The following is a 26,601-nucleotide window of genomic DNA, read 5'->3' as shown; positions in this document are numbered from 1 at the left end:
TAACAGCACACACACACTGCTAGGCTACACCCCCCCCCCCAGCTAGAGCACACACACTCTCCCCCTGGCCTTCCCATTGCACAGTATTCAGGTGCGCCAAGGCCAAAGTGAAAAGACGATAATAACACTATACATCTTCTTCACCTTCGAGGAAGGGGGCATCACAGGGGGTAAAACTCCTTTTTGTGAATTCAAACCACAAGTAGACTTGTGTGTTTTTCTTCTGGGAAAGTACCACACCAGGTGAGTCTAAATATTCACATGTGTTTAACTCATCTCCCCGAGGTGTAAAGTTTCCTCCACCGTTTGTCTCCCTGCCTAACTCTCTCTCTCTCTCTCTCTCTCTCTCTCTCTCTCTCTCTCTCTCTCTCTCTCCAGCTGGAGACTATTACTGTATCTGCTGCTCTGAGGAAATGAGCCATCATTTAGGTCTGACAGGTACATGGAAGAATCGCGTCGGCTCTGCTCTGCTCTGTTCCGACATCACACCAGTAATACTTTACAGCGACCTGGCACACACATTCACACACGCAAGAACACGCGCATGCGCACGCACGTACGCACGCACGCACGCACACACGCACGCACACATGCACACATTGCATGTTCTCACCGCTATCTGGGGCTATGCAAGGCATTGCAAGGATCTTAAGGATGTTGTTTTTCTGTAATTGGATGTGACATAAGGTGGGAGGGATAGAGAGAGAGAGAGAGAGAGAGAGAGAGATGGAATGGGAAGAATAAAAGGAATAAGGTGGAAAATGAAAATACTTTAGGTGGTAAAAAAATGTGTGTGTGTGTGTGTGTGTGTGTGTGTGTGTGTGTGTGTGTGTGTGTGTGTGTGTGTGTGTGTGTGTGTGTGTGTGTGTGTGTGTGTGTGTGTGTGTGAGAGAGAGTGCGTGCGCGTGCGTGCGTGCGTGCGTGCGTGCGTGCGTGCGTGCGTGCGTGCGTGCGTGCGTGCGTGCGTGCGTGCAATAGAAAGTGCAATAGAAAGTGCAATAGAAAGTGCAATAGAAAGTGGGGGCATGAGAGAGACAGAGAGAATGCAAACCATGGAAATACTCCTTTCAACTTTCAAACATATAATGCATCTCCTATATGGATATATAACTATCTGTGATAGAAAATGCACAATCTTTTTATAGTTTCACAAGATAGTATTACTTTACTCAAAGTGTTAATGTAACACGGCTCTGTTTACACGTTTATTGCTTTATCTTGATTGTTTTGTTCCACTTTTGCTTTGGCAATGTAAACGTATGTTTTAATAAAGCTCAATTGAATTGAATTGAATTGAATTGAATTGAATTGAATTGAATTGAATTGAATTGAATTGAATTGAATTGAATTGAATTGAATTGAAATGAAATGAAATGAAATGAAATTGAGAGAGAGAGAGAGAGAGAGAGAGAGAGAGAGAGAGAGAGAGAGCACAGGAGGAGATGAGAAAGACAGTGCTGCTCACTGTAGGAGGGAGTCTCGAGGCCGTTTGCATTTTTGTGTGTGTGTGTGTGTGTGTGTGTGTGCGTGCGTGCGTGCGTGCGTGCGTGCGTGCGTGCGTGCGTGCGTGCGTGCGTGCGTGCGTGCGTGTACTTGAAGAAAGACCTGCATCTCTCATTGTTCTCCATAACTTCTACAAACCCCTTTCTGCATTTGCACACGTGCCTCCTTTCTCCTCCAGTAAATGTTACGAAAGCCTGAAAATGCGTAAAGCCTGAAAGCCTGGCAAATCTCTGAAGCCACAAATGTCTGACTGAAACAGCTGGCTAGAATACCTCAGGTTGCACGCACGCACGCATGAGCCCTGCACGCACGCGCAGCCACGCACGCACGCACGCAGCCACGCAGCCACGCAGCCACGCACGCACGCACGCACGCACGCACGCACGCACGCACGCACGCACGCACGCACGCACGCACGCACATACACACGCACATACACACGCACACACACATGCACACACGCACACAATCAAGCCCATCATCCTTCTTCTGTGCTCCCCATGCACTTCTCTAGTTTTTGTATCAGTAATAATTGGTCTGCACATGCTAACGTTACGGTAAGGAAGAAGAGCAACGCAAGAAAAGAGTAGCCTATTTCACGTCTGAGAATTGCACAGCTCATTACAGTATGCTAATGAGAAACAGGAGCCATTTACATGAATTACCTCATTAAGCTGCAAAATGGGAATCTCCGTCTCAATTCATTGAAAACCCATAGCATAAACCTTCAAGCGTGCGTATTTGTACCTCAAACACTGATTACCTTTTCCATTTCAGCGTACATAGTACATACACTCTCATTAAAGCGTTCAAATGGCCAGCAACAAACTGCCAGACAGAAATGCTGAATGGCAGAATGAATGGCAGAATGGCTTCTCCAACGTCCAATGCCATTTTCATCCATGCTTTTCAACTGTCCAGTAAGCATAAAGAAACTAGACAGGACGTTTATATGAGATGGACTGAAGACAGTGCTGTGCAGAACTCCCCGCCTTCTAAGTGCTCAGCTGACAAACATAGTTAAAGTGAAAGACAAAAAAACAAAACAAGACTGAATACAATGTAACAGTATGTCCTCATCTTTGGACCTGCATGAGCCCGTTCTTGGCCCTGGGGTCAAATCTTTCCTGATCCTTATTTGCTGTATCTCCGCGATGCTGTCTCCCTCTGAGTCATTGTCATTTAAAAGCAAAAATATCAATGGGGTGTGTGCCACTGCCATCCAGTTTCCTTCCAAAGAAACACAAGTCCATTCTTAAATTAAATAGAACAGGCGTACCCGCATGGAGTGCATCATCAGGGCTTTTAGAACGTTATTTGTAGAGGTTGGCTGGGAGTTGAGGAGTGCAGTGATGGTGAATTGGCCATTGAATCTATGCACGCAGCAAAATAACTTCCTACTTCTGGGCCCCTTCCCTACTTCCTTCACAGGTGTTTTAGTGTACAATGGTTCTCAAACTTTTTAATTTCAAGGACCCCGTCTGAGAGTGTACAAATGGAACCAAATGGACCCGTAAGGGTTCCATTTGTACACTCTTAGAGTTACACACCCAGCCATACGGGGCCATTTGGAACCCACTCAAGAACACTGAGAGCCACTGGTGTAGCCGTCTGTTTCCAGTGAGTCAGCATGCACAATAGCAGCACCCGGACTCTATTCGACCAAAATGGAACAGAGCCTTAATTAGTATCATCGGTAACACATGTGACGGAAGTAGGGAAGGGCCCAAGTTATTCTGTGTGCATAGAGCCTATTGTGTGGGTAGGCAGATTGGCAGACAGGCAGGCAAGCAGGCGAGGAAGCTGAAACAACGATCTGACGAAGAGCATCTTAAGCGCCAGGGTTTATACAGGAGAGGTGATGAACTGATGGATGGCAGGTGTGTTGGCTGAGGGAGGTGAGTTGAATAAAGGCAGGTGTGCAGGAACCAGGTGAGTGACACACATGTCAACATGACGCACACCACACCACACGGATGCCTAAATGCACACACTCCCTCGATGGGTGCCCCCAGACAACCCACCAAGCTTGTCAGGGTGCTCCTGGTGCAAAGTCGCGGACGAAGGAGGACTGTATCCCTCCCAACCAAAAAGGTACAGGTACATCCGACCTCGACGGTGTATATCCAGCAGTCATCGGATTGGAGTATGCAGGATGGCCATCGATGTGGTGGGGGGTGGAGGGCAGCAGCTAGAGGGGACAGGCTAGATTTCAACTGAGAAATCACAGGAGGTAGTAGTGAATGACACAGCTAGTCCATTCTAAATGATATGAGCCCATGTACCGTGGTGTGAGGGTTTTGGGGTCAGTCTTTAAAGGATGGTCTTTTGAAGAAAGCCAAACATTCTGGGTTGGGTGCTGGGGTCCAGTGGCGGTCAGCTATGCGATGGTTGCGGTCTGTGGAGCAGAACAGGGTGGAGCGGGTACTCCACAGCAGAGATACAGTAGGTCAGGACAGAAGGGGCTGCAATGTCATCCTCCTGGGCTGATAACCTCAGCAGTACCGGTCCGGTTCCCAAAACCTTTAGCTCGAGACCTAAAACTAAAAGAGAAATTTTATCTTACAACGTGAAATTAAAAATATCTTTTTAATTTATGAAAATGTTATGAACCATAAAACACACACACACACACACACGCACACGTGCACACACACACACACACACACACACACACACACACACACACACACACACAAGCACACACTAACATGGCACTACCGAATAATCGTGATATCATGTGTCTCAAGGTCTGTGACTGTGTCAGGTCAACAGAAGAGAGGAATGTCTTGTGATATTCTATGATTCTAAATGTTGGCAGTAGCCCAAATAAGTATCTTTGCATGACCGAGTGTTTTATTCTTTCCTTTAGAATAAAATGCTGCCTGCAACTGCCCACTCTGGTGTTGAACCTTATATATCCATCTTAACTTTGGTCTTTTATATCGATACATTTTTTTAAATAAATTAACTGTGATCAGCAAGCAAGAGAAAACAGTGTAGAGAGATGACAAGAGGTTTTGACCTTCCTGTCAAAAGCAGGGAAACAGATTGTCTGTTCACTTCACTCCCAACTATGAAATGCCTCCCAGAGGTCAGCTGCAGTACTGCAAGATGGATATGTCACAGGATCAGTAGAACCTTGTTGTCAGCCACCAACTTCATCAAATTGTATTCCATCGAATGTCATGATTTTATGTTTAATAATTATATCAATCAATCAATCAATCAATCAATCAATACCTCTTTTCAGACCCAGGGAGATCCATATCACAGATAATATACATACTACATACATCACAGTATAAAACACATACAGTACAGTAGGAAAAATAAATAAAATGCCATTCATTATAATAATGAATGGCACTTAATTCAAACACCTTTGGGCACATCACCTTGCTCTCGTCTCCATCCTTCAGGCTAACAGAGGCACGGTACAATCACAAAGGCCCAAAGACATTAAAGACAAACAAATCCACCAAAAATCACCTGTGATTAATAATTCTGATTACAATATTCTGAGAAATAATCTGGACATTTTTAGCATAATCATTCAGCACTTCTTGATATAGATTAGAACTCACGCATAGAAAATGGCCAACATAAAAATCCAATCTGTGGTGTTTCTCTTTGTCTTTCACTCTGTCTCTCTTTTCTTTTCCACCCTGCTACAGATCTTTCGATCCCAAAGGACCTGGGTTCCAGTCATTTCATTAAAAATGCCAGTGTGAGCTGTTGCCCCCTTAAAAGCCCTGAAATGCAATTATCTGCAAATTAAATATGCTCTGCTGCTATTATCACGACCATTTCCCTCTGCCTGACTGGGTTTCTATTCATAATTTAATCCTTTATGCACTTTCCATGTTCTAGGTGTTGCCCGCACTCCTCCTTCTGGCAAGGTAGAAGAGGAAGGGGGGCAAAGTGACAGCCACAGCCATTGTCAGTCACTCAGATCTTGTACCTATACGAGCCTGTTGTTTACCTATGTGGGGTCAGGCCAGTTTACACCAGGACAGGTTTTGTGAGTGTTTCTCTGAATGTTTCTCAATGTCAGGTCCGGGGATGACCAGGGATATCCCCGGACCTGACATCCATTTAAACCAGTAAGACTCCCTGAGGGCAAGGTCGCGCTGAAACAACAGAGCTTCTAAATACGGCACAGTTAAGAAGCAGGAGTTAAACTATTAATCTATTGGTGATTGGTGATTTTACACAGTCATTGAATTACGATAGAGTTACGACATCTCCGTTCACTTCATGGGGCCAGTCTAATGGCGGCCCCTGGCGGCTATCATAGGCGGCTATGGGGAGCCAAAATGTGACAAAGCCCTCGACGGAAGTTGACGGAATGCACTGGAATCTATGGGAGTCGAGTAGACAAGGCATGAACATTGAACAAACATATTTTTTTAAGACCTTTGTAAAAAGTAATCGATGCAGACAAATGAAAGAATGTCACAGGTTGTTTTCGGATACCTTGTTTTCTGATTTGCAAACGATATCATGATATTGACGCCTATTATATTGAACGCTCTCGATGAAAACAATGTATTTTATACAACCACGCCTTTATTTATAGTTTCAAGTGGAGATTGACAGGAAAGAGGGAGAGAGAGAAGGGGATACATGCAGCAAAGGTCATCATGAACGGGACTCGAACCAGGCCAGAGCCTATAGAGTATGTGGCATGCGCCTGGACCACTAGGCACACTAAACGGTGCTGATTTTACAGTGTAGATTAGGATCTCAAATAATTTTGGCATCTTCACTTTTCTGCCCTCACTTTCATCTGTACTTTGCTCAGCCAATCAAATCATCGCAATGGGGTGATCAGCCAATCACAAGCCAATGTTTGTGTTCACACAGACCCGGAAAGCTGGGCATAGGAGGGGCTATAGCGCTCCTTAACAAATAGGAAAAAGGGATCCACAACAGCAGGTTCGAGTCAGGATCCCGATGGCCTTTGCTGCGTGTCACTCTCTATAGCTCTCCCCATTTCCTGTCAGCCTATAGGCATTTTTTGTTAGGACAATTCTGTCCTATAGGCATATTTGATACTGTCATATCAATAAAGGCATAAAAAAATCTTTAAAAAGAAATAAACAGAGGTCTGTGGGCATGGCTGAATGCATATCAAATTGGGAGCATTGCAATTCCAAGGTTGAGAATGACTACTCTATGGGGGCAGGGTTGTTTTTTTCTCTCTCTCTCTCTCTCTCTCTCTCTCTCTCCCTCTCCCTTCCTTCCTGTCCCTCTCTTACCCCCGTATCCTGCTCCTGTTGTTCCCTCCCACACGTACGTACCTGTCCAAACAACGTCCTTCCACCTCAGAGAAATGAAGACCCATGTGTGTGTCTGTCTCGACAGTGCTGTGTTTCTCTGCACTCTGCACATCTGTGTGTGTGTGTGTGTGTGTGTGTGTGTGTGTGTGTGTGTGTGTGTGTGTGTGTGTGTGTGTGTGTGTGTGTGTGTGTGTGTGTGTGTGTGTGCGTGCGTGCGTGCGTGCGTGCGTGCGTGCGTGCGTGCGTGCGTGCGTGCGTGCGTGTGATGTATTATGCAGTGTGTGTGATGATAAGAGCTTGCCTTACCTTTAAAGAGCAGAGGAACTACACTCGACACATCCAGTGTCTGTGGCTCTGTTCCCTATGAGGGATTATAGGGTCAGTGTATTGAAGCACTGCCTCGTGTTAAACTTATAGAATTGGTATTCATAACATTAGTTCATACATTCATCCCACATATATTTCAGGGGTTATATGATTCTTCTAGTTGAAAATAATGGTTGATCAAAAACCCTTGTAGTTTTCTTTAAGCACCCATCAGTTATAATAACACCCACTTCACCTATAGATTACTGTGGAAAATAATTAATTTATAAGAAAAGGAAGTGCAGCTATACCTGGTTTTGATGTTGACAGCAGAGAAACATACCACCCCTGTGTTTCTCTGCAGATAGTCATACGGTACATACACCAAAATATGATAGAGACAAATGAGCTGCAGTGCAGCCATCCTTCATACTATTGGTCTTCAGCAACTCAAGTCGTACATTGCCAAATGATTTGATTAATGCTTCTGAATCAATCATGCATGAGGAAAGCCATGCTTTTTGTATGTCACTCTCCTCTCCTCTCTCATCTAACCTCATTTCTACTCTCCCCTCATTAGTCATCAGTGTGGGAGCGCGACAAGCAGAAAATCTGACTTTCATCTTGAATAATGTCACCTGGGATGAGTCATGTGACAGCCTGAACAATCAATTAGTCAGTGTTTAGACACAGAAGGGCATTGCTACCTATCCCATCATGCACTGGGGGTGAGGCAGAGTGAGATCACAGCTGAAGGGGTGTAAGGTCAAACAAGGGTTTGGTAGGGATGGGAGAGAAGCTATATATCTCTGTACATAACACAATACACATAACGCTGGTCCCTATAGTCTCACATAGCCAGACAACTATTCCATACTCTCGAATGCTATACAGAGTCTGGAATTCAGAGAGAGGAAGCTGTCATCTGTTTGTCATTTCCATTCACAAAAAATACATTTCTTTTAACAAATATATATCACGTTACTGTGCCTTTAATAAGAAAACCACTATAAAATACATGTGAACTGAACATTGCTTCAACTAGTTAACCACTCTATTAAAACATTTTCAAAAATAGCACATCTACAAGCATGTCGTGATGCGACATACCTTGTGGATCTGATATTTATTTATTTATTGTCTTTCTTGAAAAACAATGAAAATGTTTGCCTATAATGTACACACCCAAGATAGGGATGCCAGTTTGAAAGTGGTTCAAAATCGGGACACATCATAATCTCATAATTGCTGATTATCTGATGAGATTATCATAAAAAAAAGCAATGGCCCTGTACAAAATCCCCCACTCTTTGGCTGAGAGTTGAGTGGAGTGGGAGCCGCATCACCTCATTTAGTGGTGGGTGGGGCCTTATCTCATACTAATTCTGCACACCTGTGGCAGGCCTTACATAGGCCCAAATTGTAACCACATACAAACTTTGTCTGGAGAGGTACTGTGGGAACCCATTGGCTATGTGCCAACGTTGATGCATTTTATACACATTTGGCGAGGAGGCTCCACTTCCGCTTTATCGCATACTCATGACTGAGACCTCTTCCGTTGGCCCAGACTGTACAGTTGGAGGCCATCGATATTGTCCTTTTCTTTTTGCTGAGGTTTGCGTGATCTGCGCAAAAGGACAGTTAACCCATTTTGGGCGGGAACCCCTTTTGGTGTTTTAAACATCATGTTATAATTTAGCTATTGAAAAATAGCAGATCTACAAGCTCATAGCGCGCCACTGAGTGGCGCGCTACGAGCTTGTAGGTCTGCTATTTTTGAAAGGATTTTTTTAAATTTTGAGGTCAGGCCTAAATGGGTCAAATGATAAGGGACAATATCGGTGGCACCCAACTGTATGATGAAGCGTTTGGAAATCGCGGAGGCAACAGTCTGGTAACGCGAGACTATAGGTTTAGTGTTGGGTTTTGGGTAGGGTGTCGATCGGACTAATGCCTGTCGGACTGTTAGTACGTCGGACTAAACACATGCACCCCTGCTGTGACACTTCAATCCTGTCTGGTCTTCGTGCTCTAACCGTGCATGCTGGTGTAGAGGTGCATACATATAGCCAGCAGACTTCCTCTATTAGCCAAAGACATTTTACAACATAATCGTAACATAATAGAATAGAGAGTGCTACGATGGAGTTAGACAGAAGTGTGGTTCTCAAACTTTTTTTTTCCCACTTGGAAACGGACCCGTATATTAAAAGGTTTTGTGCCAGAAGAGAAGATTTATGTAAACAAAAAAGGAATCAGAATTATTCAAAAATGTCCAAACGTTTTCGGATATTTTCCAAATATTTAAAAGAAAATAGCAGATGTACAAACTCACAGCTTTTACATCTGCTATTTTTGAATAGCCAACATAGAACTGGATAAAGTGATTAAAATGATTGTGATGTTACAGTATGTTAACTACTTTTGCAGGGGACCCCCTGGACCCCTGGGGGTCCCCAGACCCCACTTTGGGAACCAATGCTGTAAACAGAACTGTAAAAATATGTAATGTATGCTTTTTTTTTGCCTATGACATAAACCACCTCTCATGAGCACGGATATTGCACATGCATGCATAGATTTTGTCACATAATTCCAAATAAATTGCATGCCTATGCACAGCATACTGTATTTCATCTTCACAAGGGAATAAATATGCATGCATGCTCATACAGTAGACTACACATACACACTTTGTAGTCAGTTACATATTTTCCCCTAAATAGCATTATCGTGGCTGTCTGGCAAATCTTGGATCTCATATTTCATCTTTCTATGTATTTTTTTCATGAATTATACGTTATTTTGTAGGCTACTTCATCGTATAATGGTGTCGCACAGAAGTAAAAAATAACAGTTTGGGACTTTTTCGGGTTTTCCACCCAACAGACAGTATATAATACTTTAGCTATTATGAATTGGATACAATAACAGTTCAATTCAGAGTGACTCCCCCCTGCAATAAGGCCTATGGATCACACAGCTAAACACACTCATACTGTATTACTCACCCATACTCAGAGTAGAGGCAGGGGCACGGTTTGAATTATATGCGTTTATTTGGCCATTGGCAAATAAACAATTTTTTGTGGATGGGATTCACTGTTTGTTTGTTTGTTTCATAAAATAGTAAAGATAACAGAATACAGTTATATAGTATTACCTCAAGACGATTTCAAACCACGTGATTGGGTTTAGCTCAGGCAGAGCTGTGGGTAGCCTCGGAAACCAGACGTTTTTATTTTAATAATGAGTTTCAGAAAGGTTAGTGATAAGCTACCTGTCCATGTCCTGCTTCCTGCCACCTGAGATAAGAGTCCTGTTTGACAGGGCAAGGTCTGCTACCATATTTTGCATACTGACAGGTGGACAAGAGGTCAGTTAGTTAACTTACCAATCTAACAGGTGTGTGTATGCGTGTGTGCGTGTGTGCGTGCGTGCGTGCGTGCGTGCGTGCGTGCGTGCGTGCGTGCGTGCGTGCGTGAGCGCTTCTGTATGTGTGCCAGGGCAAACTCCACAGGAAAGCATGTGATTGGTTACGTGAGTGCACACATACTGCAATACCAGATAGACACACGTACACACACACACACACACACACACACACACACACACACACACACACACACACACACACACACACACACACACACAGTCACACACACACACACACACACACACATACACACACCGCATTCAAAATGAAACAGGCACGATGGACTCTCTTTACTCACTCTGTAATCCAAATGACGTGGCCGGCAGCGGGCAGCCTCCTACCATCTGAAGCCCTTGTAGGATCAATAGGGTCGTTCCAGGTAACGTCTGGAGTGATGTAGGACTGCTCTGCCCTGCCTCATACTATAGAGGAAAGCTTTGATAATAAGAAGAGCTCTGCTCTGCGCTGGCCTGTGTAATGACTCACATATGTGGGGGCAGGAGGTACTGATGTCATTGTGCATGGCTTCATCTCCACCGGGACCCTGCGCGTGCGTCTGCGACACTGTGCGTGCGTGTGTGTGTGCCGGTGAACACAGAGGTGTATGTGCTTGTATGGAGTGAGTGGTAGAACATAACTACCGGTAAGTACAATTACTTAGGTACCGTACTTAAGTACAATTTTGAGGTATTCGTAGTTTACATGCTTCATCTTGGATCCAAATATTGTACTTTTACTCCACTGCATTTATTTGAAAACTTGTGTTACTAGTTACTAGTAGATTTTGATTATTATTACAAAACCCTATATACATTTCGGCCATTTGAAAATAGCCAATCTACAAGCTCACAATGCGTATATGGATTAATACTTTTGTACTTTTACAGAGCTTGTATGCACCTATACTTGTTGCATACAGGTTGCATGTGTGTGCGTGTGCGTGTGTGTGTGCGTGCGTGCGTGCGTGTGCGTGTGCATGTGTAAAGCAATGGTCTCCCTCGGGGACCCCCTGCTGTTCAGCCCCATACCTGGAGTCTGACCTCATTTGTTAGTGCTTTAAAGAGCTGGACACATGGAACTCACATGACTGGGCTGCCTTAACTCCACATATAGGGAACAATGGTTCCTTGTTAACGGCTCCTCCTTGATCCGCTCTACTCTTTGATCCCAATATAATATAAACCAATACCAAAGCCTGATTTTTGTTACGGAAAAGAAAAGTGAAAAACCTTTGCTGTGGTAGATTTTTTTCTTTTTAGGTTTATTTGCATTTGATATCCATAGCTTTCTGTTATCTTAGATTGGATTTACTGTATGTTGAGGCCTAATTAAACAGATGAAGCCTCCGTATTATGGAGCCAACAAGCCGTTTGCTGTGAGCTTGTAGATCGGCTATTTTTGGCAAAGACATGATGTAGACTCGAGGGAAAAAGGAGGTGTTGTTAATAAAATCTAGATCAGAATCAACCATTAAATTTACTCAAAATGTGCATTTCAAAATCTAAGAAGACTAAACTAACCCAGTAGGTGAACAAATTATTTTGTCAAGTGCAGACTTAATTACCTGCCAAATATCTTTTGAGTAGATGTAATTTGTATCACATATGGCCTATATCTAATGTTGGCCTCTTCAAATTATGAATTATGTAAAGTACATTCTGTCGCTGGTTACTTTATCTCCACCCTATCGTTCCACATTTTGTGCCATCTTCCAGATTGTCCCTACTTGCCTTCAGCCTTTCTGTCAGCAATATATAGAAAACCACAGTGAGAATAGATGAATTACCTTCCCCTCTCCTTCTGCCGTGTAAGCTCTGCATGAGAACCCGCCATTATCATCTCCCCAGCTACTCGTCCAGACAAGTGATTTATTCCCACATTACTCATCCTGACCGAAATTGCGTTATTCATCTTTCCACTGCAGAGTCCCCTCCATTGTTGGGTTGTTGAAGAGAGCAGTTATAACTCAAGTTAATTGATTTGTGCTGAGAAAACATGCTTCCTTATAACACAAATGGTGTTGCTGCAGGTTTGAATGGATTGACACCGCACTATATGGGAATACTATGGCTATAGGCTGACATCTACCATTTAATCGGTTCACTCTCAAAAGAGCAGGTAAGATAAGATGATAAACATTTATTGATCGCCTGAGAGAAATTCAAGTGTCATATAGCAGCAACACCAGTGAGAATAACACAGGACAGGAGAGCTACAGGCAAGATACAAGAACCAAACAAATATTAATAATGGTACTATTGATACCTACACTGGGTATCTAAATGAATGAATATAGTGTATATGCAGTCTATGGATCTATCAGCAATGAATATGAACAAATACATTACTGTATGTCCAACAACAATGAGTATATAAATGAATATTATGTACAGACTATCAGCAGCAAATATAATGTCAGAACAGGACGGACGGGTCATATGGAATGTCAGAACAGGTCAGCTCCATATATGCAGATCTAGGTGATGATCCAGTCTTCTCCATGTATGGTTATCCAGAGTTAGATGAGGTCAGTGTTGTGATCTTTATAGTCAAAGTCAAAGTCATACAATTTGTCACACACATTACCGCAGTGAAATTTGTTCTCCGCATTTGACCCATCTCTTGGAGCGGTGAGCCGCAGCCAAGGAGCGGTGAGCTGCAGCTGTGCCGCGCTCGGGAATCATTTGCTCGGGAATCATTTGATTAGTTGATTTGACCCCCCAATCCAACCCTTTGATGCTGAGTGCAGGGAGGCATTGGGTCCCATTTTTACAGTCTTTGGTATGACCCGGCCGGGGATCGAACCCCGACCTCCCAGTTTCAGGGCGGACACTCTAACCACAAGGCCACTGTCTATATGGAGGCGTGGAGTGACTAACTGATGGAAGGACGGACGGGAGATGCAGGTTTTCATAGTAAATGCGACGTACTGTCGCAATAAGATAAGATAAGTTTGTAAGACATGACACTGCCTCACTGCCAATGTGGGAAAGAGTATATTTCCTGTCCATGTATTTGAAAGACTAGGAGATTTCAAAGGGAATATATTGGTAATTGGTTGAAAATATGGTTCAATATTTATCACCTAAATAGTGTGCAGATAAATTGTGTTGTTTTGATGAAGATATCCATGTTGTCAGGTTGTCTCTGTTGTCAGGTTTTATTTCATAGGGGGACCTGTGGGGGAAAAGCAGCACATGTAATAAACGTTCCAGCCAGGAAGTGATCACTGCTATCCAGGAAGTGATCACTGCTATAAAAGTTCCAGGAAGTGAGGCTATGGTCCAAGTTTTACAAAGGGACTCTTTAAAGCCTACACTGTAAAACTTTAAACAATTGAATATTGAGACCGATGAAATGTAAGACACACATAGGAGGTTTGGTCAAAATTAAGAAGATATTCTGATGGTGGAAAATGGGAAATTATGAACTGTAGCCTATAGACTAAAAAAATATATATATCCTGGAGGCTCCTGACATGAGAGGAATATATATTTTATTTTAAGCAATGCATTGCTATATTCTTTTGGGTCTGTTTTTTTTTCTTCTTCTTCTTCTTTTATTATTACTGGATTACTTTGGGATATATTCTTTCATTGGAACATTATTTTTATGAACTGGAGGAGGGGAAAAATAGTTTGCAAATGTTATGTTCATTTGTAAATTGGAAGGTAGTGCACTGATTGGTTATTTGAATTGAATGATTAATTTTGCTTTAAGTGTTTTTAGTCTGCAATACAGGATTTAATTACAGTATAAGGAAGGTGCAGGACCTTTATTTCCTTAATATAACTCAGACATAGATTCATGGTTCTGTAAGATAGGATAAAACTTTATTGATCCCCAGAGGGACATTCAGGTGTCAAGCAGCATATTGTAATTATAAGAGGTAAGATTTAAGAGTCAATATCCAAACAAGATAAATAAGAATAAAACTAAAACTGAAATACAATACTGAGCTGCTGGCCCAATACATATCTGCACTGGATTTCTGAAAGAGTGAACATTATGTACAGATTATCAATAAATATAATATATGAATGAAGATACATGTATTGCTATATATTTATCACCAGTTGTATATGAACAATGAGTAGGCTATGTACGTATGGATAAATACCCACACAATTAACATACCTAGGCTATTACATAACTACCATCACTGAGTAAGAATGAGGACAGTCTTTCAAGAGTGAATATGAATATGAGAATGAATATATTTATAACTACTACTGTGGGCCATCTGGATGAATACAAGTAGCTCTACAATCCCTTGCAGGTATCTGGCAAAGTTTGGCAAAGTGGGCTACGTACATCCTAGTAGGCCATGTGCAAGTGAGTCCATGCAGGAGTCGTATTCAAAAGTCAACAGTCCCTAACAGACAGTACAGGTCTTAAAGGTATCATATGGGGGTCATATGGGGGTTCACTCTCAAAATAGAAGAGCCTTTACTTGTTACTACCAATGGGACCTTTGCCCAGGGCGGCGACAACGACAACACATCTTTGAAAGCCAATCCACCAACGCTATTGGCTGATCTCTTACTGAAGTGGAAATTGCAAGAAGCAATTTAGCCTAGCGTAATAGTGTCCATTTCCTCTTGCAATGATTAGGTAACACGACAATAGGTACCTGTTGTCTTGTTGTTATGCAGTAGGACTCCCCTCGTTCTCACAACAGGAGATTCAATTTACTGTAGGCAACCCTGATGCAGTGAGAGAGACAGACAGACACACAGAACTAAAGAAAGAGAGGGTGACAGCCATGTCAGAGCAATAAAGAAAGGCTCAGAAAGCCAGGGAGACACGTAAGCTGAGAGGCATATATGTAGCGCTGATGATGAAGTTACAATAACATATAATATAGTTGGCATACGAATTATGTGTTTGATGGGGGTGGAGGAAAGACCATTTACATTTCTTTACTTCAGCACCATAATGGAGACACAGGATGCCCGGATCACAACTCATACAAGTGAAAGCACTTCACAATGCTTTCCCCCCCAAAAAAGATTACACAAATGAAAGACAATGGCAAGATTAGGACAACAAAACAAGAAAAGGAAAAGAAAGCAAGTAAAGAGGGAAATTGGAAATTAATGAGTACATAATAGATAGAAAAACAGTGGATTGCATACATGTGGCAAACAGGTCATGGTGATTCTTGACGTTTTGCTTCTACTTCTGCACCTACGTGAATGATGAGTGAGTGGAAACTCCCTTCCTGCAGCACATCAGTGCTAAAACACTTTTTACAGACCGTATAGCACAGTCGTATCCTTAGGGGCCTTAACATACCTCCACAGCCTAAGCAGTAAAAATCCTTCTGTGTTTATGTTAACTCTGAGAGGGTACAACTGCAACCAAATATACCCTTACAGGTCCATTTGGTTACTCTCAGAGTTACAAATGGATAACATAACTGAGTCTAATTAAAATAGGGTCCATTTGGCACAGTATTTTGGCCCCCAGAGTTGCATTAACGCTGAGGATTTGACTGTGTGCTTCCATTCACCAGGATGCTGTTGAGATAAGTAGCCTATGGTGACGCAATCAACACAGACAAAGCACTTTTGTGCTACACCATGCATCTCAATCTTTTCCTTCCTTCCTTTGGACAAATACACAACAGGTCAGCTGACTCTGACTGTGAGAGGTACACAGGGGCTTAGGTACTGCAGCACCTGGTACGTCCGGGACAGGAAACCTGATCTTAGTCAGGTACAAGAATAGCACGACAGGACCGCAAAGAGAGGCTCCACTGACCCGCTATGAACTGTCATTGAACTTATTACATGTCCCTGAAGTTCCTGAACCCAAAACCTTCTCCGTCTCTGTCTCTCTGTCTCTCTGTCTCTCTGTCTCTCTGTGTCTCTGTGTCTCTCTCTCTCTCTCTCTCTCTCTCTCTCTCTCTCTCTCTCTCTGGGACTGTAAACAGACCTCCCGACCAGAATGATTTGCTTCGTACTTGGGCATCTCGTTTAATAATAGTAGAAATGTTAATTGTTGCACTTCTCTTATCACATCAGATCAGAACATAACAGTTCTTCTCTTATCACATCAGATCAGAACAGAACAGTTGTCTTCCGGAACGTGCAATCCTTACTGCAGCTTTATTGTATTCAAGATTCAAGAGTTCAAGAGGGTTTGATTTGTCACTCACTTACTGTATAGGTAGGCCTACAAGCAGCAATGTTGGTGTGGCTGCTGTGGTATGTTCCACAGGACTGCTAATAACAACAATATAACCTAATATCCATTCCTAATTACGGTAATACTAGATGTGTTATAAATAAGAATCATAAAGAGAAGAATAAAGATGACAAATAAAGTTGACAGTACAGTACAGTACAGTACAGTACAGTACAGTACAGTACAGTACAGTACAGTACAGTACAGTACAGTACAGTACAGTACAGTACAGTACAGTACAGTACAGTACAGGTAAAACTTGTTAGCACATAGCAGCAATGGGAAAAGCAGAATATGGGGGGTATCTGGATTTATAGACAGTTCCTGCAGTATGGTAGATGAATACACTTTAGGCTATACACGTACATTAGTGCTAAAGTGACAGCGTGAGCCGAAACAAAGGAGGTACGGTATTTCAGTTTAAATGCAGTTTTGTTTTGTTTTTTGTTTGTCCTTGTCCTTGTTCAGGGCTCTGATAGCCTTAACGCTATAACTAGGCCTTGAGACACCTCCGTCGCTCGTAATGTTTTTGACACCTTGAGTTTGACGTTATTCTACTGTTGCATTCATTGCTCTGAATAAATTTCATCTAAATCGGTCAGGTAGTGCGCGGGGACTCTGCAGGGGTCCTGGATGGGATTTCCAGGGGGTTCCTGCAGCAAAATGTGTTGGTTGCAACCTTAGGTCGCAGATTACTATGAAATCCTCCTTCCTCTTCAATGTCTCCTTTTGGCTGATACCTGTCCATTCAAACTCTAGATGGGCCCCCCTCAAAGTTACTAGTGCATTAGTTCTCAACAGGCCCGAAAATTAAGGCCCGGCCCTACCTGGGCCCTCATCAAACCCTGTACACTCAAGACACTGCCCCCGCTGCCACCCTTAGATCTCCATATATGGAGCTGACCTGTTCTGACATTCCATATGTTGATCTGACCTCATCAATCCCTGTACACTCAAGACACGCTCCATATATGGACAGACCTCATCAAACCCTGTACACTCAAGACACTGCCCCCGCTGCCACCCTTAGATGTCTATATATGGAGCTGACCTGTTCTGACATTCCATATGTTGATCTGACCTCATCAAACCATCCACACTCAAGACACGCTCCATATATGGCCAGTACAGAATTCCTAAAGGTAATATAGAGCATGCACATCCACGCTAGCCCAGGTGCTGGACAAATGGCAGTACAATAGAAAGAAATAGAGTCCGCAACACTGGTAAGGAATAACTCAGCTCCATTGGTTTATTAATTCAACGTTTCGATCGCTGGGATCTTCTTCAGGAATCAGTACAGAATTCATTCCATATGTTGATGGATATGCTGACCCCCCATGCTAAAGCGCCAGCGCTCACCCAGCAGTCTGCCGTCACCCAGGCGGATATGCACACGACCTCGCCCTCAGGGCGTCTTACTGGTTATTTGAAAGCTTCCGTGAGCTTGTTGATCAGCTATTTTCAAAAACATATTGAAAATATTGAGTGTGTGGGGTGGGGGGGGGGTCACCAGAGATTTCGACCCAGGACTATTCGACCCGGACCATTCGACCCGCTCTCGACCCGCTTGGACCTGACTTTTCGACCCGGACCGCGAGAGAGAGAGACAGAGAGAGACATAGAGAGAGAGAGAGAGACAGAGACATAATAATAATAATATGTACATTGATTTACCAAACAATTATTGTGTTGGTGTTTTTATTTACCAAACAATTACAAAGCTAATGGAGGCTAATGGAGGCTAAAGGGAGCCACCCACAGAGACACAGAGACACAGGCCATCAACGATCACATTCCTAAGGCTAGCAGCCACCATCCTCATCCCCATAGCAGAGTATGACGTTTTTTGCTAGTGGGGTTTTGTGAATAATCACATGAAGTATAAAAGTATGATATATAAGAAAAGTTATAGCTATAATGGTAATGCCTTTATTGATTGTATGCTGTGATTTGAATACACTATATTTTGTCATTCAGTCATAAAGTGACGTTCAGTCTACACATTAGCAGCAGCTCTGTGTTGTCTGACAATTATTCTTGCACTCATTTTATTCTCCCATATAGAACGACACAATGTAACATAGCTCTGTTTACACAATGCTGTACCCCCCTCCAACTGTATATGTTCCCCATCTTAAATCCTGAATATGGAGAATTAGGCATCATATATGAGATGCGAATATTATAATTGGGATTTCATTTATATTGCATATTTCATCTTACTTACATTTTGTTTACAAGGTGAACCCTCTAGGGGTTACACCGTTTGTCTGTTTTCTGTTTTTATGTTTTGTGTGAGGACTGCGGATGAAAATTAGCATCTTTGCTAATCCCGGTGTATTTACGTTCATGTGACGTTCATTAATATGCTCTGTCCTGTCTAAATAAACAAATAAAGTAAAGTAAAGTAAAGATAATTCTACCCGGTAAAAACGGGTCGAACGGACTCGAATTTGCGGTTGGTCGAATAGTCCTGGGTCGAAATCTCTGGTGACCGGGGGGGTCGGGGTATGTTTTAATACAAATCTTGTATTTGGGTCCCTCCCTTGCACAAAATGTCTTCAGGTGGGGGTCCGTGGTGGCCATAATGATACTATATATTTGAGGGCATGAAAAGGTTTGAGAACCACTGATCTAAATGCATGAAATGTCAAAACTCAAAATATACACAAATGAACAGCTTAAATTGTGTGCTGTCCTGTGTGTGTGGGCTTCTGCTGTATCAGTACAAAGCCCACGGGCATAGATCTGATGCTAACTGTTAGAACCACTTGTTCTCTAAAGAGATCACAGTAAAGACCCATGACTGCCTGCTTCTCTTATCTGGTTCAGGGACTGGATGTATGTGCAGGGCCTGAGCATAGAAAGAAATCTTCATCAATGTCTTCATCGTTATGCTAAGATGCTGTCTTCAGTGTAGTATGTCAAACCCACAGATGTTATAGTTCATTTCCAAAGTGATCAAATTATTTTGTGCAATTAAATGGTCAGCTAGATGATGATAAAAAGGTGAGTATGTGAATACCAATGATAAGTAGGCCTACCATTTCAGGGATTGTTTACTAATGAATTACATTGTTTCTGTACTTTGATGTTTAAACCTTTAGCATTCCTACTTTCTCTAGTGTTAACTCTAAACAACTACTATACTCTCTCTCAATTCAATGCAATTTAAATGAAGGTGAAGTAAAACTAAAATGCACTAAATCGCGGCGAGTTGGTAAACTGGCGAGTTTACCAACTTTAGGTAGATTTATTTTGACACTGTGAGACCCTTGTTTTGAAGTAGTTTACATCACGCTCCAGTAGTTTTCTAGGCACACCTGATGTCAATGCTTTAATCATGAGTGAAATCAGCGTTTTAGCTGCAATATACTGAATTGAGTTTAGTGAGTGCACTGTGCAGCCAGTGAACCACTGCCTTATACCTGAAGGAGTCTGTAGGAAGCTTTTTTATGTAAGTCATCGTCTGTGAGTATTTCTTTTACATATATTATATGTTATTATATATTATATATATTTTTAAAGTACTGTACATTTTTTGATCTAAAACTTTGTTTTAACCATGTTGAAAGTGTGTTGAAACTTGTGGCTAGTGTAATTCACTGTATAACGGGCCACAGTCAGAGAAGGAGGATATGGGAGGTCTGTGAATGGTGGAGACGGAGAGGGGAGGGGCTGACACACAGACATGTGCGGCCAGTAGGAGGGGCCATGTGCTGAGGTGTTCGTTTGGCGAGAAGGTGATGTCGTAAAGCAGTGTGTGTCGCAAACCAGGTGCATGCAGCAAGCAAGCAGGGAGGGGAGAGAGTATGGGAGATGGGAGGGGTATGATCATGATGGGGGGGGACTCTCCGGCTGCATTTCACACACACACACACCGTCACATACACACATACACAGTCACACACAAACACACACACACTGAAAGAATCATGGCGGATGGCCCCAGGTGTAAGCGCAGAAAACAGGCGAACCCGAAGCGGAATAGCGTGGATAGCGGTAAGTCAAAGTGTGTAAAAGGCTGGGAAATCAACTGGGCTGGACTGACCGTGAGCTTCTCCACCACGACACGTCTCTTTGCAGACTTTTGAACTTTGTTGCTGGCTGCGCGCTAGACAAGTTGAACCGCTGGGAAAGTAGTGGGCATATTATTCCAATGTGGTGTGTGTACCGTTATACCTGGCTCTGCTCTGTGTCCGCCTAGCGGCGCATGATGAGGACCGTTATTCCGCTCATCCACTCCAATGGTCTAATGGTGGGAGCGCCTGTTTGTTAAATACTTTTCTCTAGATCTGCTTTTGTGCACTTTTGTCACTTTGGTGGCCCAGAGTGCGGACTGCAGGGTGTGAAATCTTCAAACAAGTCACAGTTTGCTCAGTTTATTCTTATGTATTCCTGGGCTTTTACTTGAGATGGCGTGATGTGCTGCGAAGTTGCTGCTGCTCCCACAATACGTTCATATCCTACTATTTGCATTATTTGTTTAAGCGACACAATAAGTCAATTGTATAGCTTTGCAGACGTTTTGTCTCCACACTCGGGGGGATAAAAAAACACACACAAAACAAAACGAATGCATGAATGTTAACGAGCTTTGGTTGGGACTGTGAGATGATGATGACCGCTGCTCTATCTGCTCCGGTCCGGTGCTGTTGGCTTTGCGACGGGATGTTTGTTTTATTTCAACCATGGGGTGTTCTGTTCACTCCAGCCCTACTCCCCGCTGCACTGCAACGCAGCATGTTTGCCGGGCATAAGGTAAGACTAAATAGTGGACAACTGGACATTATTGTTACATTTTCATCATAAGATTACTTTTTTTGTATTGATGTGCAGACGATATAAGATGTGCTGTCATTCCTCTCATTTGGCATCAATAGCATCATGGTTTACCTCGGAATATACTGTCATGTTTATAATGCTGGACTTTTGCTTTACGGAAGATGAGTTATTGCACCTGTGGGTGTACAAGCGTTGCAGTGAAGAAAAAAGTGTGTGTATGGGTGTTTTTCTTTTTTTTTGCTGCAGTCTTGGCTATATAAGGAATGCTATTCTCAAGCTGTAGGTAGCCCTATAGCTAGCAGCACATGTATGGAAGATGTGTTAAAGAAAAGAAAAAGATGGAAAAGTACAATAGGTTTTCTAAAAGTGGATTTATGGGTTGGTGGTGTGCCTTCCCTGCAGAAAGGATCGAGTCTTTATTAGCCTACATAATAGGTGCGCGGTTGGAACTGTACTGTGTAAGTAATAGGCTACAAAAGAGCCACAGTAGGCTATTATAGCCTATATATGAGTTGCAGTTTGGACAGTTTTGGAAGGAAACGCCTCATTTGGGTAGTTTCTTAAATTCTTACCTGACCTTTATCGTCTCAACCAATAAAACAAAATGTTTTATAGCAACGTGTGCATAAAAATAAAACATCCTTCAGTGTTAATTTATCCTGCATGCTAACTTCGAGAGTCTATATATAGCCTCATACATGGCTGCATGCATTGAGTTGCATTTGATGTGGGCCTACTTTTAGAGTTCAATTTAAATGTTAAATTAGATTGTTAGGATGTAAAAACAATAGCCTATATGACGGGAAACTAAAAGCACCTTTTTTCCGCCCGTGTGCTTGCTGACGCCACGCGGTGGGTGACACACGCGCACGGTGAGAGGAGGAGAGGAGAGGAGAGCCGCCTAGCGAAGCGACGTGCACGAGGAGGAGCTGCCGTGTAGCGACGCGGAGCGGAGGAGGATGTTTACCTGCACGGCGCGCACACACGCACGGATATAACGGAGGATGACAAACGTCCTATAAATAACACCTGCGGCTCTCTGAAGTCCTGACTAGTCCACCATTATAACGGAAGCTGCCGGGAAAGAGCGTCGGTGTGTGAGTGTGCGCGCGTGGTCGCGGGTGCGTGGTGTGGTTTCAACAAGGCTCTCTCTCTCCAGCCCAGCCAGGTTGTCGTGGTTTAAAGAAGAAGGCTGAGGAGAGACATGTCAACTTGTGCAGGTAAACAGATGAGAGGACGCGACGGGCTTGTGCAGCACGCTATAGAGTACAGGCTAATAATAATAAAGCGTGTCGGTGTTTGTTTGTTTCCTTCCTCCCTTTCTTCCTTCCTTCCTTCCGCTTCATTCTCGCGGGATTTTTTTTATATCAACATGCGTTTTCACGTCTGTTATGTTATGTCTCCTGTTTGCTCGTGTTTCGTTTCATCTGTGCCTCGTTTCGTGGAGCGAGTACTAGTCTAGTAGCTCCGTGTGCTCGACAGGCAGGCAGGGGGAGAATAGACAAACGGTTGGTTATTGGTGTGTAGGTAGCTTTTAGAATGTGGCTCTTAAAGGAGGTTGTGTTATTATCTGCTTTAATAATCGCTGCAAACACACCGTGTGCTTTCCACCTTTCCCCCATGGCTGTCCCACCTTGCCTTTATTTCCACCTATTGTGTGTCCCGTTACTTCTTCTTATGCAATTTCCCGTGGAGCAGCCAGGGGAGACTATAGCAGGAATGGCGGTCAGGTCAGCACCGTTACTGCAGTGAAGGAAGGCGGGGTATAACGGTGCTGTGTTTTTATTGAGCAGGAGAGACGCGGAGCCGCAGGTATGCAATAGGTGATGCATGCGGCTGCGAAAACACCTATAAAGGTGTATTAAAAACGATGCTGTTTTGGATCATAACACATCAGCGTCATGTTTTACTTCCTGACCACGTCTTGTCTTGTTGTGATTTCACGAGGTTTTCTTTTTTATGATTGTTGAAGCGAGCTAGGCTCGCGCTGAACCCCGTATATAACGGTATACGCAGCACGCAACCAAGATGGCAAAAGGTGCTGTGATTTGTGACGTCCGTCACAACTGGAGCCCGCCTGGGCTATTAGCCTATAGCTAGTCCGTTTGATGTTATTGTGAATGAATAGAAACACATATTCATTGTTTACACTAAGTATAGGCATTGCAACATTGATCTGAGAGCTTTTAAGTTTAGATGATGAGCAATATATCAATATCCTATTGCATTTAGGATTATTCATAATAGTCATGTAGTGCTTCTCAAAGTGGGGTCTGGGGACCCCCAGGAGTCCTTGAGGGACTTCCAGGGGGTCCCCATCAGAATTGGTAGTATTGGCTATAGCCAATAGTCAGTTTAACCACTTTAACCCTATTTTATATGTAGGCTTTTCGAAAATATTACATTTTTGAAAGATCTTACCCTTGCACAATTATTTCCCTGCCTGGCACAAAATCTTTTCAGATGTGGCTAAATAATACCCTACGCTGTAGTATAGACAGTACTACAGTATAGATAGCCTATTATAGGAGGTCCCTTACTATATGTCGGCCGTGATATGATGAACATGAACATACAAATGAACATGAAACCAACATTCATTCATTAATTATTATTACCAAAGATCATTTGTAAATAATAAACAAACACATTTAATTTACTCAACACTGATGATAGTGCCAACCAAGGAGGTAAAAACATCCGCACACTGGTTAAAGCTAAAATTTTTTATGGTGCAACGTTTCAATCTCATAGGTCTTCATCAGGCAAAAATATTTTTTGAAACGATTTCAATGATGAAGACCTAAAGGTGGAAACGTTGCGTCATTAAAGAAAATACATTTTTGGGAGCTTTAAAACCAGTGTGTGGATGTTTTTACCTTGTTCTCCTTGATATTTGCCTTGATATCCAGCACCTGGCCCAGATACAGTACAAGATGTGCACACCACTGGCACCTGACCAATTGAGCCAAGGGCAGTGCCGGATCTCCCACTTTTTGGGGGGCAAGAGCTGGGCAGCCCTACAAAGTAACTAGTAACTAAAGTTTTCAAATAATTGTAGTGGAGTATAATATTTGCCTGAGATGTAGTGGAGTAGAAGTAAACGTATTGAAAATTAGAAACACTCCTGTAAAGTAAAGACATCCTCAAGTACAGCACTTGAGTAAATGTACTTAGTTACTTTACACCACTGTTTCAGTGCTTTCAAGCTATAGTCTCAAATCTCTAGTTACTTTACACCACTGTTTCAGTGCTTTCAAGCTATAGTCTCAAATCTCTAGTTACTTTACACCACTGTTTCAGTGCTTTCAAGCTATAGTCTCAAATCTCGCAATGCTCAACTAACATTGGGGAGACAATTAACTAAATGTGGTGAGCTAGTTTGAAAGCCTCTTGCAAAAAATAATAAACACAATTTCATACTATTTGGGTCCCTGCTTCGGTTCTCTTTCAGCTAAAAGGGGTCCTTAGCCTGAAAAACGTTGAAGATCCCTACATTAGGCCATAGACCCCCCATATGATACGATTGTTGTGTGTATGGGGTCTCTGGGACCCCATACACTGTACAATCCAACAATTTATCCAACAATGTGAAGTAACTCTGAGAGTGTACAAAAAGAACCAAATGGACCCTTACGGCTCCATTTATTGCTTACAAACTATCAATCATTTAGCTGGAGAGGAGACCCCCTGGAAGTCTCTCAAGGACCCCTGGGGTTCCTCCGGACACCACGTTGAGAATCACTGCAATCCAAATCACATCGGAACCTATTTTCATTGTGATGATGTTTACAAATATGTATCATTCTGGTTTTATAATTCAGTGTGATATGTACTAGACCAGTAGTTCTCAAACTTCTTTTTCCTTTTTGTTTTTCAAACTTAAGGAGGTTCCATCCTAATTTACGGTAGTAATTTAGGATGTAGGATGTAGTAATCTCTGCCCTACATTTTCACTCTAGGGACAGATTTAGGACATTAGACAAACTGAAGTCTTAAAACAAACAAAACACAAATGTAATTTGATACGCTCAAGACATATTCTGACTAATTAACCAAAGGACATATTGTGGAGAATGAATTAGCGTAATGTTTGCTCTCAATTTGTATTCTGCATCTTTATAGGACATTACAGTACACCCCCTGAATAAGAAGCCTCTCTCCAGTCCATGCAGTTCCTTGCTTTCCGTTTCTACTAGTTAAAGAACTGATTTAGCAAACATCTCCATGTTAAAGTTGAGCGACTGGTGTATGTCATCCAATGCAAGCATGATCTGTAGAAGCCTCCCGCCTGCCGGAAGTGCACCCGGTGAGGTAGTGATGCCTATGTTGATGCTAGTCTATTTAGCTAACCTCAGTAACTGGCCTAAACCTATATCCCTAAGCTTAACCTACATGTCACTGCAGATTTCACCAGAGTTTCAATCATATAAATGTTCGTTGTGAATATATGTCTCTGTGTAGGCTATACTCCTCTTTGCCTAATCTTTACTTTTCCAAACAGGTGTTGGCCGTTTCCACACAGTGCCTTCCTGTTGCTGCTTTTAGCCATAACATGCATACGCTGCAGTATGAGAACTGGGTATAAAGATTTTCAACACGTCACAATGTGACTCCAGTTGAAAATCAGTTTTAATAGTTGTGAGCTATTTTAGAAAATCTTTGAGAATATTTGAGAATTTTCACCTACAAATGGCACGCCCAAAACAGGGACACCACGCCAGGTTGAGAGTGGTTAAGCCTTTGTCATGGCTGCATCATCCAACACCCTCCCTGCTGGTGGTGTGTTTATCTGCGCGTACATGTGTGTACGTGTGCATGCATATGAGAGTGCTCTCCCAGCCGGCCTGTAATCTAACACTACAATTTAGTGACTGGAGGAATGCGGCCTGGTGTTAACATACCTTCGCAGGATAAACACAGCAGCCTACTCCCATTCCTGGTCTGTTCATGAGAGCTCCTCGGCCTCATGAACAGGCTCCTAGGCTCCTAGGCCTAGCTGTTCAACACAACATGAGAGCTCCTAGGCCTAGCTGTTCAACACAACAGCTGTATTAGCTGGTGCTAAAATCTGACAAGTCTAATGTA

At 42.8% G+C, this 26,601-nt stretch overlaps 1 protein-coding gene across 1 annotated transcript in view; it reads left to right on the top strand.

The window, feature by feature from the left end:
* Positions 1-20,663: 20,663 nt before the first annotated feature.
* The window catches only part of LOC306912451 (zinc finger E-box-binding homeobox 1-like), a gene marked incomplete at its 5' end in the record, with an annotated part of 88,862 nt that continues 82,924 nt past the window's right edge, over positions 20,664-26,601 (top strand). Inside the window, 1 exon segment of the mRNA XM_079488692.1 lies at positions 20,664-20,730. Coding sequence (XP_079344818.1) covers positions 20,664-20,730 — 67 coding nt within the window.

The sequence above is a fragment of the Electrona antarctica genome, assembly GCF_951216825.1.
Source record: "Electrona antarctica genome assembly, chromosome: 19".
Taxonomy (NCBI): domain Eukaryota; kingdom Metazoa; phylum Chordata; class Actinopteri; order Myctophiformes; family Myctophidae; genus Electrona; species Electrona antarctica.
This window is presented reverse-complemented; position numbering and strand designations above follow the sequence as displayed.